Below are 15,889 nucleotides of genomic sequence, written 5' to 3' on the forward strand. Positions count from 1 at the left end.
TTCCCTGGCTGGCTGTGGGCTGCCTGAGCTTTGCTTCCTGAGTGCCCGCAGTCAGTTGGGCACCTCGTGCCCTGCAAAAACCCGCTTCCCGTGAGGGTGGAGCGGGTGAGAGCAGGGTATGGCCAGGCAGTGGTGGAGGAAGCAGGCCCCGTCACGGCCCTTTTTGATTAGGAGGTAACCTAGTAATTGGGTGCTCCTTCTCATCTTCGCAAACTTCAAACTTTTTTTTTTAAAAAAAGCAAATTTCCTCAGGTTAGTTTCTAGTCTCCTCGTTCTCTCCGTTGAGACAAACCTGTGCGTGACCTTGCACTTGTCTTCAGAGGCACCGCCTGACAGGTGGTTGAAACGCCAGGCGTGACAGGAAGACAGCGGCAGCCACGGGGGCCAGGCAGGGAACAGGAAAGCAGGCCTGGGGCTGGAGACGTGTCACCTGGGCCATGTGGGCTGAGGGGCCCAAGACAGGCCAGGTCCAAACTGCAAATGAGGGACTACGGTGACAATTGGAGCCGGTGCTCGTAGGCAGGGTGCGGGTGAGTGTCCTTTTAACCCCAGGACCATGGTGGGCCTCCAGGGGTGCATGAGGGGAAGGCACTGAGGGGAGTCAGGTGGTGCCTAAGATTACTTAGGCCCCAAATTTAATGTGATCACTTAGAGAAATGTGTTCAGAGTCTCACCACAAAAACATCGTCCAGGGCCCAGCTGTGACTTTATAAAGGAGAAGTCTCCTCCTCTCCGCAGCTGCTCGTTCTGTTGCAAGTCTAGGACCCTGCAGCCCACAGGGCGGTGTGGGCCTGGCTGAAGCTCCAGAGTTGTCAAGAGCTGGTTCCCACCAGATGAAACCCCATGTGACACTTCCTGAGCTATTCTGAGTCACCGCATAGCCAGCGAAGTCCTTCCATACCTACCTCAGCGACCACGTGAGGTCACAGGCTTTTGGTGACGAGAGATGACTCCTCCTTAGCTTTCAGGAAACAAGGGTGCACTGAACCCACAGCCTGTACCACACTCGAAATTGCCCACAACAGCACAGACATGGCGCACCAGGGCGCAAGGACAGGAGAACCTCCAATGAGGTATGTTCTTAACATTCCCTCTGAAACCTGTGACTGACAGAGGGCTCCGAGGAATGTAGCCAGGAAATAATTCCAAACATTTCGTTCCACAAAAGATTAAAACCCAAGCCAGTTAACAGATGATAAACGTGCGATAGTCAAGTTTTAATATTTTTTCGCGAATTAGAAATACTACTCTTAGTGATGAAAATTACCATTGAAGGAAGCATTTCCCCTGATCTCAGAATCACATCATAGAATACGGAGCCGACTGCTTTGAAAACAACAGTATTAAAATAAATGTTAGCAGATAAAAAGGGTGTCTCCTCGGTGGAGCCAGGAGTCCCCTGCACCCATATTCAAAGTCATCTGTCAGCATTGAACTATTTTAAGTGCAAACAATTTTTAAAAATCTTTGATTGCAGCATTTGTCTTCCTGAATGACATATTTAAATCAGAAAGAAATAACTTTATGAGTGTGTTTCAGGTTGTCTTCCAAACTCCTAAGGTGTAAAAAATCAGTGCAAAAACAGAGCGAAGGACTACTTACAACAGGACGGTAATGGGGGACTGCTTGTCGGAGAAACATTTTATTTTACACTATGTGTGTGCACACGCGTGTGTGTATATATATATGATTTAATTACATTTTAGAGTAAAAAGCCAGAAAACCTCATGTCTTACTTTTTACTGCAGCCCCAAAAGAGTGATTTAAACATGGAAATGACGTCTTTGGGCAAGCAGATGAGTGCTCAGACCACGGCCGCCCTGCGATTCCAGGTGTGCGCGGGGCACTGGTCCGTGCAGGGCTCTGGGTCTGTCCTGGGTTCCGGGTCTGTGCAGGGCTCTGAGTCCGTCCTGGGTTCTGGGTCCGTCCTGGGTTCCAGGTCTGCATGGGGTTCCAGGCCTGTCCTGGGCCTCGGCTGGAGAGCAGCTCCGGCTCCATCCACCTCTCGTGGCGCCGGCGAGTTTGCAGAAGCAGTGGGGCCGCTACATTACAGTCCCACCTGGAGAACTGGCCTGGTTTTGGGATGACAACAAACCCTGCAAATAAAGCAGTTTACATCAATCCAGCAAAACTACGCGTGGGAGAAAGCCACATCACACATCCTTTTCCAGCAGTTTCTCAGGATCAAAATCAGGGTTTGGAAGCCAGTGTTTAAAAAATCCTGGCTTTCATTTACTTGACTCCTATCCAGATCACTCCATTCCCAGCTCAGCGGAATCCCCTGAAGTCAGCCCCTGCTTGGGTGTGGGGCCGTCCAACGCTCGGGCCTCGGGAGGCTGTGTCCGGAGCATCGACCCGCTGGGTACAGACCCGGGCGGAGGGGTGTGTGGGCAACCTGAGTCATGTGGCTGTAGACATATACCTGGCCCCACAGCCAAGGGTCAGCCTCCAAAGACAGCACTTCCTGGGGGTTTTCGCCTCCTCCTGTCGGGGGTGTGGTAGCACCTATCTGGCTTTGCTCCTGGGTACAGGGCCCAGCAGCCTGAGGTGGGGGGCACGCAGGGGCAGGGGGCTCCAAAGCCCGGCCTGCAGGCCTGTCCGGCCGCCCGGCTGTGGCAGGACTTGGGAGGGGCTGTTGGAGCCAATCCTGGCCGGTCAGAGGAGGCAGCCGCTGTCCCTTCAGAGTGACTCTGGCTGCAAGGCTGGGGGAGGGGCAGGGGCGCTTGGCACGGACACACCCGAGGTCTTCACCTGGACCCAGCAGAGTGCTCGTATTTCTCTGCACTCGCCCCTGGCGTGGCATTGTCACACCAGAGTTTGGCATTCTTTATTAAGAGTGACTTGAAGGTTACAATAGTGCCAACCTGAAGGGGCACACTCTCCACTGCACGAACACACAGGATCCTGAAGCTCTTCTGGAAGGCGCTTCAGCTGCTGAGTGTTGTTTAAGCGAACACTGCATTCTTCACACACTGCACTCGCAGCAGATACCAACAAGAGCGACATCTGACCACACCTGGCTGGGGGCGGCAGCAGATAGCTGCCTCACTCACAGTGGTCCTTCGTCTGCAGTTGGTATCTTACCAGGAATGGAAATCGATTTCTCCAGACGAGGTCAGGAAGCACATGGACAGCCGCTGCCCCTGCTCAGAGTCTGTGAGACCCGGGGGTCACTACTGAGAAGGCGCAGACTTCTAGCCCAAACCAACAGCAGGTTCCGCTGGCTGGCTGGAGATGGCAGCTCTGGCCTGCCCAGCCCTCAGAGGCACGCTCCTGTGAGCACAGTGCCACCTGGGCTTGGCGTGGAGGGCAGCCCGTGGTTCTTCTGCCTGAGTGAGGGAGCAGTGCATGATGGAAGGCCTGTGGCTGGAGGAGGAGGACGGTGGGGACAAAGCCGCCTGACAGCCTCTCCCTGACAGGCTCTGCAGGGTGAAGACCAGCAAGTCTGGAGGGAAAGGCCTGCTTCCCAATCATGTGTTCCCCAGGAGGCTGGAGTGACTCGGAAGGAAGGAAGGGTCACGGCAGCAAATCCACAGCAGGAAGGTGACAAGGTGCCCCCCGGCTTCAGCCACTGCCTTTGTCCTGGTGCCCAGAAGGACTGGGTTCAAGAGATCTTAAAGGTCATGTGATCAGCCAGCCAGCCACCCTCAAGCCCATCCTTCCCTCGGATCCCGGCTCCTCGCTCACATAAAACGTCAACTGCTGAAGGTCAGGGAGTTGGGCCTTCTGCTTAGTGGGTTAGCCCAGAGAATGGGTCCCCATGCAGCCAGGCACATCTCTGCACCCAGCCCCCAGGGTTGACACCAAGGTGTCCCCACCCTTGGGTATAGCCTTGGTATCAGGAAGCAGCCTGGGGTGTCAGGCCCGCTGTTGGTGAACCACTATGAGAGGCCTGGGCGTTCAGCCCAAGGTGCCCTGGTGGCACCCGTGCTGGAGCAGAGGGGAGCGGAGCTGGCTGTCTAAGGGAGTCAGCAGAAAGGGGAGGCCCAAAGACCAGCAGGGTGCAGCCTGCAGCCCACGGGACCTGAGCCCGTTGCTGCAGAGACCGCGGGTGCAGAAGCCCACCTTGGGTCCCTGTGTCCTATGGTACCTGTGGGTGGGAGGTCCTTGGCAGTGGTTGGGAGGTCCTTGGCAGTGGTTGGAGACACCGAGAGGAGGGCAGGGCAGCACCGAGGACGAACAGCACTCCGACAAGCAGGGCGCAAGCCCTCCCCCACGCCAAAGTCAGCCCCCAACTGTGCTCCTGGGTGAAAGGTCTGCATGCGCTTCTGGAGGTGCGTGGACCCCTGTGATGGAGCCCCGTGAGGGTGTGTGTTCTATCACCTGATCACGCTTAGACTGAAGGCCAGGCTAAAAGAAGGTGACATCTTACATTGTTTTCTTTTGAGTGGTCATTTTCCTGAGATTTCAACTGTTCTTCAGGCCAAAGGGAACCCTCTCCAGGAAGTGAACAGATGTCGAGGTCCACGGTCCCCCGACTCAGTCCTGGGGGCCAGTTGGGCACACGGCTGGCCCTGGCTGAGGGAGTGTCGTTAGTGCTGGTGCTGCCCACTCCTTCCCCGGTGACCCTGTACCCTGCAGGTGACTTTCTCGGGGAGAAGGGAGCACAGGGCAGACCCCCAGTAGAGGAGAGTCCTTGGCGAGTGGGCACTCAAGTTCCCCACTATCTTCAGCAACATGTAGGAACGGCTCCTCCGTCCACCAGAAAGCAGGCAGATGGTGACTAAGGGTCATGGGACCAGCCAGGCAAGAGCTGCCCAGCAGGGAATTGGGGTCCTAACAGGTCCTGTGGCCCCCAAAACCGAAAAAACCCAAACCTGTTGCCTTCGAGTCAATTCCGACTCATAGCAACCCTACAGGACAGGGCAGAACTGTCTCATAGCGTTTCCAAGGAGCACCTGTGGATCTGAACTGCCGACCTTTGGTTAGCAGCTGCAGCACTTAACCACTACACCGCCAGGGTTTCCTGTGGCCCACAGAGGAGCCTATTCCGGGAACGGTGCTATCGCAGGAACCTGGCACATAGCAAGCCAGGGGCTTGCCTTCTGATTCGTGCTGGAGATTTCATTTGAAAATGCAGTGAAAATGCGTTTAATGATAATTTACAGCACTAAGAGAATGAAACCTCACTTCCCAAGCTCATCCAGGAAGTCACATTTCAGTTTACAGACCACCACCACCACACAAGGGAGGGAATCTGTCCCTCCTGCCGCCCTGTGGAGGTGCGTAAGGTGTGGACTCTGAGGCGACAGTGGCCCTTGATGACGAGCAAAGGCTCTCGTTAGGGAAGGGCTTGCCCTGCGGTCCTAACTGATGGGTTCCTGGTTCTCAGAGGGAGGCGCAACTCTGGCCCCAGCTCCCTCTGACTGGCCTGTAAATGTCTGAGATCATCACAGAACCTCAGGGAAGAGTTCTGGATGACCAATGGTGTTCTCAAAGCCCTCTTCTGGTCATCTGACCCCATGCCACCCCACAAATGGGCCACGTAACAGGTTTCCTGCAGACAGGTCCACCTGCAGCTCTCTGGAATTGACCAGTAAAATGCAGAGCCTGCACTTGAGGCTCTTCAGCCACAAGGAGCACGGCCTGGGGGGCAGGGGCTTGGAGGCGCCACCCACAGGGGTCACCTGGGGCAGGCTAGTCTAGGAGGGGACGGTTGGCCTCTGCTCCACCAGCCGTTGGACAGCACCGGCCCAGAGCTCTGATCTGGCCGTCGGCATCCTCCCTAAGGGCCCTGTCTCCGGGCGCTGAGCCAAGTGCTCCACCGACATCGTCTGGTCTCCTGTGGAGACCACTAGCTGAGTAGCACTGCACAGTGAGGCCCTTCTAGGGGGCACAGAAACGATGACAAGTAGCATCAGGGTGGCTTCTCCCAAGCACATTGCCAGTACTGGATACGCTATCTTAACTGCTCAACCCAAGAATCGCATGACTTGCACCTCGCAACCCACTGTGTTAAACAACCCAAGGAAACCTTGACAGAGGGGCCACCGCTGAGTCTAAAGAATGTGAGGCCACAGGAGCCAAGGTTTTAGAAAGCGGAGGGCGCCCAGCCTGTCCTAGCACAGGGTGTGGAGAGGCAGGCCGTGCCTCCACACCCGCAACTCACTTGTCCACGGTGGGGCCTGGGGCCTCGGCTCCAGAGGGCCAGCTCCATGTCCTTATGCCAGGCTTGACACTCCCCCCCCGCAACAAGCCATCCTGAAGGGGCACATTTCCCCCCAAGAGGCCACTCAACCTGGCATCTGGAGAAAAGCCACCCAGAGAAGACCACCATGCTCCCCTCAGACATCTGGGAAGACGACAAACAAGGCACAACCAGCTGAGGGCTCCCCGAGACCCAAATAAAGTGCCCACCCATGACTGTCAGGCCCTGCCCCGTGTGGCCGCCTGCCTGCCTCTGACACCCCTGGTGTGTGGAAGACAGGACTCCCTCCGCTGGGTCTCCCTGAGGACACTGGAGCTGCTCCTGGGGTAGCACCCCCGCCGGCCCCAGCCTAAAGAGAGCTGGCTTCAGAGGCCACCAATGCGGGGGTGGTCAACCTGTCCCTCTTTAAAGGAATATGCCCGGGCTTGGGCCTGATCACCCCTCCTGCACCCGCCACACGGGGGTAAGTGCTGTGTGTTTCTTCGTGGTCCAAGCTGGCTCATTTTAAAAGATCGAAATGTTATTAAAGAAAAAAAAAAAAAAAAAAACTATCAACCTGGAAACCTTTTGGGCCTAAGATCTACTCAATGCTCAGATGAAAAAGCACTGCACTTGTGGTGGGAGGTCCCAGCGACTGCCTCTGGGGCTGACTCTATCTGCACTGCTCTGGCCTCTCCAGGTAGGTGGCAGGAAGAGGGGACTCAGCACGGAGGCTCCGAGACCCCCACTCGGGCAGCACGGAGGCCCCAAGACCCCCACTTGGGCAGCAAAGAGGCTCTGTGGCCCCCACTCGGGCAACACAGAGGCCCTGAAGCCCCCACTCGGGCAGCATAGAGGTTCCACGGTCCCCCTCTGGCAGTAAGGGTGGGAAGACAGTAGGACCAAAGCTGCCCCCCTGGGGAAGACAGCCAGACTGTCCCAGAGGCCTTACTAGGCCAGGTGCCGGGCCCTGCATCCCAGGAAACAGCAGGGAAATCAAAGTTAACTGGGCCCGAGGACCCGACAGGAGATAAGTGTGTGGGCCCACACCCTCACCTGTCACCACTTGTGGTGGGCCTTGCGGGTTTGGCCCTGAATTCCTGCCTGAAGCCCTTGGGATTGGAGAAGGGAGGGGACAGCATCTCACAGCAGGACACCATCAGTGGGACTGTCCCCTGCCCTGCTCCTAGTGTCTGCACTGTCCCTGCTCACTGAGCAGCCCCGGGCCCTTGTGCACAGGTCCCACTGGGCAGAACCCACACTGCCAGCAGGATGCAGCTAGCAGTCCTCCCAGGAACCGGCACTGACGAGGCACACAGCAACCAGGCCGCAGACACTCAGAAGACATGTCTCCTCTGACAACGTCTTGCCAAGAGAAACGGGATTGGTAAGCACACGTGGAAACGCCTGCAGCTACAGGTTCTGTCAACATTAACAAGGCCTTTCATTCTACAGCATTGAAAAGCTTTTCTTTTTTGGTTCACTGAGATTTTTTTTAAAGCTTAGATGTCAAAGTGTCTATTAAAAATTATCTACATTTGCAATTCATTCACATATTTTTATTTGATGTCAGTATACAGAGGACAATCCCAAAATTCTTCATAACGTCAAGTGTTTAGTGAGTTTCTTTAGCTGTAACAGTGACAAGTGACCAGCTAAAAGAAAAGCTGTGAGGACAGAAACATGATTTTCTTAAAATTATAAAATAACAATACTGGTATCAAAGCTTCGGTGATTACTATAACGCTTAAGACCGTAATTTACCAATATTCCATGTTAGGAAGGCTCTTCATGAAATTTATTCAAGTCGTCAAGACATTAGATGAGAATGTGGAGAAGGAAATACAGCTTTTGATTTCCAGGGAAGGTAAGTGTTCACACAGCTCTGTACAGCGTCGTCTAACATCACCACCTTTAACAAATGCGGGTATACAGAGATCATAAAAAATGCAGGGGGTTTTGTTTTTACACTTTTAAATCGAGACAGCAATTTAGTGGCCACACACGGTTCATGGAGCCCAAGCGGCGATGAGTGAGCAGCTGAGACCAGGGCGCCGTGTCCTCCCCAGGGGGCGTTTTCATCTGTCTTCACCTTGGGGTCTGAGTCGCGAAGGGAACAGCTGAACACAGGTGCTTTCAAGTGGAGAGTGTGGACTTGGCTGCCCCTGCCCGCCAGGTGGCGCTCTTTCAGCCGCTTCAACCCCCAGGGGTGAGGGTGTGCCAGGACCAGGAAGGGCCTTGCCGATGGTCCCCTGCTGTGCCGACAAGGTGGAAGACATGTCAGCTTTCACCTTTGTAACCCACACCAACGGGCATTGACACCTCAGTTGTTTATTGGCCCACCACACGTGCTGGGAGGGGCACCCCAGATGGGCACACCCACCACAGCCCAACACACAAAGGCCAACTGTGCCCCCTGCACCAGGCTGAAAGGGGGCAGCGCAGTGTACGACGGGTGACCTCCGCCATGCCCACATGTGCAGGGGCACCACATGTGTGCCTGCGGCTTCCACTGGGAAGGTACAAAAACGCGGCGTGTGGGTCCCCACAGGACCCTGCTCCAGCCTCTTGGAGCCTTTGGCGCTCTCTTCCTCACACCCTGAGCTTGCTCAATAGAAAAGCGTTACCTCTTCTCCAGGTGAGAGGCTACGGAGACTACACACGGGCAGGGATCTGAGAAAACAGCTTCACCAATGTCTGCACAAATTTAGTAATTTACAATTTCTTCAAAATTCAAAATTGCCCCACGGGAAGTGGAGGGAGGCTGGCGGGCTATCTGCCAGCAGGACTTGGTATTAAGTCAAACAGCGAAAAAAAAAAAATTGAGTTCCAGGGGGATCTGTGTACATGTACAAAAACAGTGGCAAAGTTTCATCACATTTTATTTTCATAATTTCTGAATGTCTTAGGGATGACTGCTGTCATAGCTTCGTGTTTTCCACTCCCTCCATTTTTGTATTATAAAAAAAAAAAAATTAAGGCAGTATTTATTCTTAGTCCCAAGCCAAGGGCTCACAGGAGCGGACTTTCAGATTCCCCCCCTCCCCGCCCCATTTCAAAATGCTACAAAGGTCGATCAGGACAAAAGACAAAATTAAGATTCTTTACCGCTACTTATTTAAATACACCCCCCGAGTTTCTTCCAGAGTTACTGATTACTTCTGAAGCACCTGTCTACCCCCCTTTTATACGGACTTCCACAAGAAGGCACGGTTTTCCCAAGGACCCTCCCCACCTCTCAGAGGGGTTTCTCGCTCCCCGGGCCCTGAGGAAGAGCGAGGTCTCAGGGAAGTTGTCGGGGTGGGGGCGGCCAGTGTCCCGAAGCTGCCTCACCAAAGGCGCAGCAAGCCTGCCTTCTGAGAGGACTGGGAAGTCTAACAGAGCAAGCCAGAGGAGGGCATGTGAAAGTGTCGCCAGTGCTGGCTCGGTTTCCACGAGCGATGTCAGGCCTGGCACACGGGTGGGGAGCCCGACTGACTCCTATGTCACTCTGTGCCTCATTTTTTTCTGTCTGTGCTGGTCACCTGCACTTGCCAGTGAAGGGAGAGGCAGTGCTGACTGGGCACCACCCCCAACCTCCTCCTTGCCTGATCCCAGACCTTAGGCTGCTCATGATAATGCTGAGCTGAAGAACTTGGAAAAATCTCAATGAGGAAGTTCTAAGTTTGGTGACAAAGTACAAACATGCTCTCCCCGTTTCCTGTAGTGGCTGAGTGGAGGCAGCACGGCGCCGCACCTCACAAATCTGAGTTCGGGACCCCGCCACCCCCTCCCTTCCCTTCCCAGGTCTGCGGGAATTCGACTCAGAAGAACACTGGAGGGAGGGAGCCAGGAGGAGCCCCACTAGACCGTTCCCCAGTGCCCTTTGTCCTCAAGGTGCCGCAACCTTAGCTGTGGTCGTGGAGAACACAGTGGCGCGGTCTGTCCTCCTGGTGGGAGGGGGAGAGGTCTGTGGCTGTCAAAGGAAGGGCAGAGTCAGGGGCCGCAGGTGAGGCGCTGCCACGGAGCCTCGAGGGCGGCCATGCTGACCAGGGCGAGCCGGCACCCAGCCAGGGAAGTCAGGGACCGGGGAGGGGACGCAGCCCCAGGCAGACAGAGAAAAGGGAGAACAGAAATTGCGACTAAACCCCCAAACCCAAAGTGTTACCTTGGTTTTAACCTGGGGAGGGGGGTGGAGATACACACACAGGTTTCTGTTAAAAAGCACCCTTCAGAGCTTGTTTTTTTAAGGAAACAATACTCCCCGCCCCGCCCCCGCCCCCGCCCCCGCCATTCCCACTTGACCAACACCCCAGTGGATCACCTGCAGGGGTCCCCAGCCATCCTTCCTTCGCTCCTCCCCTGCACTGAGCATGTGGAAGTGGGGGGGAGGAGGGAGGACCCAGTCACTCAGGTGTCAGCCAGACGGGTAAGACCGCCTGAAGCCATCTTGCCAACAAGCAACACACTCTGCGGGGGAGGTCCCGGTACCTTCACCCTGAGCCCACTTACCTGTCGTCACCACGCACCACTCAGCCCTGCCGTCGCCGCCCCCCACCCGGCCCACACCAAGTCCAGGATTCTGAAACTGCACACTCGGTGCTTCAGAAGCACCTGAAACAGAACTTGTACAGCCACGGAGGTGCCTGAAATTGCACGTGGGACAGGGTGGCTCATCTACCCCGTCTTCAGTTCCCGTGAGGCCAGCTACCATTTCGGAACAAAGGGCCCTGCTGCTCAGGAAGCGAAGGCACCCCACCCCACAGGCAGCGGCTCAGCACTGGGTAAACACAGAGAGACGAATGCCCATGAAGGCGGCCAGGTGTTCACACGGGAGGATGCCCGCCGTCTGTCCCAGGGCCAGAGAGACCATGGCCACCGGGTGGGACGGTCATGGGTCTGTGGGTCTGTGCAGGACGCAGGCCTGGAAGAGCCTGGCCGGCCTCCTGTGAGGGCGGCAGGGTGAGCGCACAGTGTCCGCACGCAGCGGGGAGAAAAGTCTCCAGGTTTTCAGTTTTCTGAATCACATTCACTACTCAAACCAGCATAAATTATCATTATCTCTATATTTAATTACAAAGGTGTGCAAAACAGAAAAACAAACCTAAATGCCCCAAATAAGTTAACAAATAAGATAATTACCCTCTTGACATAAAATATATAGCTCAGAGAACCATCTCATCCATATGAAAACCGGGATTTGAAGGGAGGTTCCGGGCGCAGCCGTAGGTACACGGGAGTCACAATCAACACTGCAGCATCGCCCGGAGCGGGCGCGGGGTCCCGGCCACAGGCTGCGCCAGGTCCCGAGGGGGGAAGAGAGGCCCGGGGCGGGTGGGAGCCACTGAGTGAGGACGGAGCCCCGAGCCAGTGTCTCAGGAGGTGGCCTGGAGTCACGACGGCCACCCAGTCATAAGCAGAGGGGACCCTGCCCTGGGAATGCCTCCTCTGGGGGGACACAGGGCCCAGCAGGCCCACATTGGGGAGTGTGCTGAGGCCGGCGGGAGTACAACAGTCTCCTAAAAACCAAGCGAGGGGTCTGCTCAAAGCCTGAAGCCCTGCGCCTTTCTGACCAAAAAACAAAACACAAGAAAACCTCCTTTTCTCTTGTTGGAAAAAAACATAAGCAAAGCCCATCAGACAGAAAAGATCTCGGCTTCTGTGGCGAGAGGCTTCTGACCGCAGCTGCTGGCGTCCTCACCCGCAGCTGGCGCTCGCCACTCAGGCTCCGAGCAGCGTGGCTGCCTGAGCGCACAGACCCAGTCAGAATCTCAATCAAAGTGCTACAAACTGCTTCTTTGAAAAAAGATGTTTATTAAACAATTTTAATTGTCATAAAATGACTAAAATGGGTTTTAAAAATTAAGGCTCTTCTCTTTCTGTGGATTGCCAGAACAATGTAAAAATAATGTCAATCAACCCTGCTGGATGCTTCGCTCCTCGAGTTAAATTTCATAGATTCCTAAACAACGTATGACTCAGATAAAAAACGGGACGATGAACGGCACTGAACGGCCACCCGTACTGATCACCTCTGGTCAGGTGCACAACGGTCTAACTGGGTAGGTGAGCAGAAAGGGTCCAGGTAAAGCAGAAATTTTAATTTTAGCATTTTAAGTCCTTGTCTCTCCACACTGCCATGATTTTCCTAAATTGGAATACTCTAATACAGGAGCACTAATTGTGGGACTCTATATACTCCCAGGAGAATGGCTGGCTTGGCTGGCAATTAGTTTGATTATATTTTGTTTAAAACGCTCTACGGTGAATTATCAAATGATTCAGAATTACGTGGCATGCAGTATCCAAAGTTATGGCTCTGATGCATTTCGATTTACATCAAGAAAAGTGTCATTCCCATTCATCGTACACCCCGCCCGCCCGCAAGGGGAGATCACTACCTAGTGGAGGTCTAGATTGCGCAGCATTAAGGATTAAAACTTACCCCTTTCCCAGGCCTTCCCCACGTGCAAATAAATCCCTCCTGACAAGCAGTGACTATACAGTCTTCCAGAAAGATTAACACAGTCAGCCTCTCGTGTGCTATCTTTTTACAAATCAGCGGCTCTAACAAGGGCACCTCCTCCATTCGAGGACACAGAGGCGTGCCCAGAGTCTTAGCGGGGTCCGTCTTGGTTTTGGTAACTAGGTTCAGTCTGTCGCTGCTCTTGCTAGAAACGTGTCCCACGCTATGGTTGCGTTTGTGGTCTTTGTCGTGGTGCCTTTCCTTCCGGTCATGCAGCGAGAGGGTGGCAAACTTGCTGACCCCAGAAGCAATGGCCCCGTCCATGACACTGCTTTTGCTGCCAGCATTGGAGACTGCTGAGTGGGGGAGGCTGTTGGACCGCGGGAGAGGAGGGGGCACGGAGTTCCCAGGTGTCGTGACGCTGTTCCCATTGCTGCCAGCAGGGGGACTCGTGGCGTTCATGACATTTGTGTGTGTCCTTGCTCTTGAGAGGGGCTGGTGGGGGAAAAGGATGTCTTCCGTCAGGTCCCATAAACAGAGCTGTGTGTCCTGGCCCACTGAGCCAAACCGATACGTCACGCTCACAGGGCGACTCTCTGTAGAGTTCCGTTTGGATAGCCTAGACTGTGTGCTATTTGCTCGGTCTCGGCCAAAATGAAGAAGGTCTTGGAAGTCCTCATCACTGCCACTAAACTCCATAGGGTCGCTTTCTTCTACACTAGTGGTATAGGGGTCAAAAGCCACCACGCTGACCCAGGATTTGTGCCCGTGGCCTCTTGCAATTACACGGCAGTCTACAAAAGACCAGACCGTCACCAGGTCATCCTCCCCGCCCGTCACTATGTACTTGCCGTCTGGGCTCCAGCACACACACAGCAGGCCCCCAAAGTAGCTCTTCATGGTGCCATGCAGCTCCACTGAGTCAAAGTTAAACACCCGCAGAAATCCGTCCTGGCTCACGCATGCCAAGAACTTGCCGTCTGGGGAGAAGGCAAACTCGTTGAGGGCCCCCTCGCCCACTGTCCACTTGAGGAGAGGGTTCCGCGTGGACTTGCTCTTGCACGTATGCACAGCAAAGCTCTCCCCTTGCTTCAGGAGCTGGTAGTGGGGGGCTGTGGTGCCACAAGTGTGCTCCACATTATACAAGTACATACTCCCACTCGAGTGAGCTACTAGGAAAAGGCTTTCTGAGCCGGGCACCCACTTGACACAGGTTACTCGTGACTTGTCTATTAGTCTCTGTGAAGACAAAGGAGAACAAGTTATCACAATTGAGAAGTTGTAAAGTTCTACTTTTCCAGCAAGAAAACAGGTCTGCTTCTTGGTGAGAAGGGAAGGGTCCGTCCTCCGGGCACTCCACACTTTATCCTGTGGTCAGCCACACCAGCGAAGAGCATTTTGGCCTTGCTTACTTTCTTTTTTTTTTACTTTCTAGAACTGCACTTGGGTGTCAGGCCACTTCGCTGAGGGAGGACTTGCTGAGAGCCTGCTATGTGCCAGGCACTGCACCAGCTGCTGGGATACTTTACAGTGGGAACGTCTGTGTGTGGGTCTCACTGCACTGCACATGGGGTCCCCTAGAGGACTCACGCACAGCTACGCCTCACAGCTCCTCTGTCTGTGTGCTGGGTGCGCTCTCTCTGCCTCTCTTGGGCTTTGGCTACTCAGGGCAGGGAGCCAGGTGAGAGCCCACTGCCAGCAGAGCACACAGGACTTCAGAGCACACTCCCCCAGCTCAAACTCAGCCTGGGTCCTTGAGCCGCCTCACTCTTGTGCACTGTCCTGGGTGTATCGTTATAAGCATTTCCTCAAATTCCTCTTTGGAACAAGGTGGTGTTTAGAGAAATGAGCAATTAATTCAGAAGCCTGTGCCTAATCACTATTGCTCTCCTCCGTGCCAATTTTGGTTCACTGACCCAAATGTTCTACCCAACAGGCCGAGATCAGAACGACTGCCTTTAAAAGCAAAAGGCAAAAAAGCAAAACCACCCAAAGGCCCAGCATGCACGCTGTGCTATTACCGGCTCCTTGTGAGGTCGCGGCTCAGCGCCTCCACAATGTGTCCCCTCCCAACGCCTATTCTCAAAATCACATCACCAGAAACCATCCAGAAGTTGCCAAGGGGCCCAGGTTCTTCCTGGAAATTCTCTCCACTGCGCCATCACCCCATAACTGTCCCTCGGGAGCCGGGAGGAACCTTGATGAACTCAAACCACGTCCCCTGGCTTTTTGGTCCCTTAACGTGAGTCTCCAAGGACGCCAGCACCAGCTGCGTGACTCCGCTCCTCTAGACAGCTCTGCTGCTGCCTGCCATGCACACCACGCCCTCACAGAGATTAGGAACTTGACTTTAAAAGGTCTGAAGAAGAATGAATTGCTGAGCCCTGTGAGCTGTCGCAGGAAGGTGGACCTCAGAGGCCACTAACAAAACAACCCGGCCCAGGAAGCACTGGGAGGCCTGGCAGGGCAGGCCTGAGCCAGACAGTATATGGGGCCCAAGGAGCATGGGGACAGGGGGTTAGGCAAAGGGTACTCAGCAGCAGTGTGGCTGCTTACCACTCCGAGTGTCACAGCCACAGGACAGCATGGCTTGTTAACAGGCATGTGGCAAGCCAGTCTTGAGGACAGGGCCAACATTTTCATCCCCTGCTTCTTTCCTTTCCTGCCTAGTGACCTACCTAGAAAAGCACCCACGTATGTTAATGCCAACAGCTAAACACCCAGCACTCCTCTGGTGGGTTCGCCATCAGACCCGCGTTGTTTCTTCTGCAAGCGATTACAGAGATCGTTTACGGGGCCGACCAGCGCTGGGGCAGGTAGGCGCGGGACTGGCGCAGGGATCGTGCTGATGGAGGGACTAAGGCTCCAGCCCCTTCCCTGCCCCGCCATGGAGCTCTGCCTGGCCCCATGTTTACACCTTTGCTGGGCCCTCTGGGCCCGGGCCACCCCTGGCACACCTGCACAGGCCAGTGTCTGGGCCCCATAGCTCCCCCGCATCAGTGGCCTAATTCAGCCAGCCTGCAAAAACTAACTCAGAGCTTGAGAGCCGCCTGCTGCCTTACCCAAGGCCCATGGCTCTTGGTTCCCGGGCCGTGCATTTCACTAGGACCCGACTATCCCAGACCATCTCTGCGCTAACGATGTTACTGTATTTATCATGTGCATAAAGTTCTAAGGATTTCTAGCAGTATGGTTAGGAGTAAATTTTATTTTTGGCTTAAAAAAAAACACAAACACGACAAACGCAATTCCATCAGAACTTGACAACTGTACCAGCGTCAAGTGAAAACAGTACTGCTCTGCAGCTGGAAGGTACC

At 54.6% G+C, this 15,889-nt stretch overlaps 1 protein-coding gene across 9 annotated transcripts in view; it reads right to left on the reverse strand.

Annotated features, from left to right (window-relative positions):
• Positions 1–6,702: 6,702 nt before the first annotated feature.
• WDR20 (WD repeat domain 20) overlaps positions 6,703–15,889 on the reverse strand; it is an 87,406-nt gene continuing 78,219 nt past the window's right edge. For 3 of the 9 annotated variants that reach the window (XM_010588832.3, XM_010588831.3, XM_064292953.1), the window contains 2 exons: positions 12,552–13,811; positions 6,713–8,382 (listed from right to left, as the gene is read on the reverse strand). In XM_010588832.3, coding sequence (XP_010587134.2) covers positions 8,206–8,382; positions 12,552–13,811 — 1,437 coding nt within the window. In that variant the 3' untranslated portion in view covers positions 6,713–8,205. Of the gene's footprint in view, positions 8,383–10,618; positions 13,812–15,889 lie in introns of all 9 variants that reach the window. The other 6 variants (XR_010323228.1, XR_010323229.1, XM_023546552.2 and 3 more) reach the window with 5 other exon arrangements.

The sequence above is a fragment of the Loxodonta africana genome, chromosome 10 (genome assembly GCF_030014295.1).
Source record: "Loxodonta africana isolate mLoxAfr1 chromosome 10, mLoxAfr1.hap2, whole genome shotgun sequence".
NCBI classification, from domain to species: domain Eukaryota; kingdom Metazoa; phylum Chordata; class Mammalia; order Proboscidea; family Elephantidae; genus Loxodonta; species Loxodonta africana.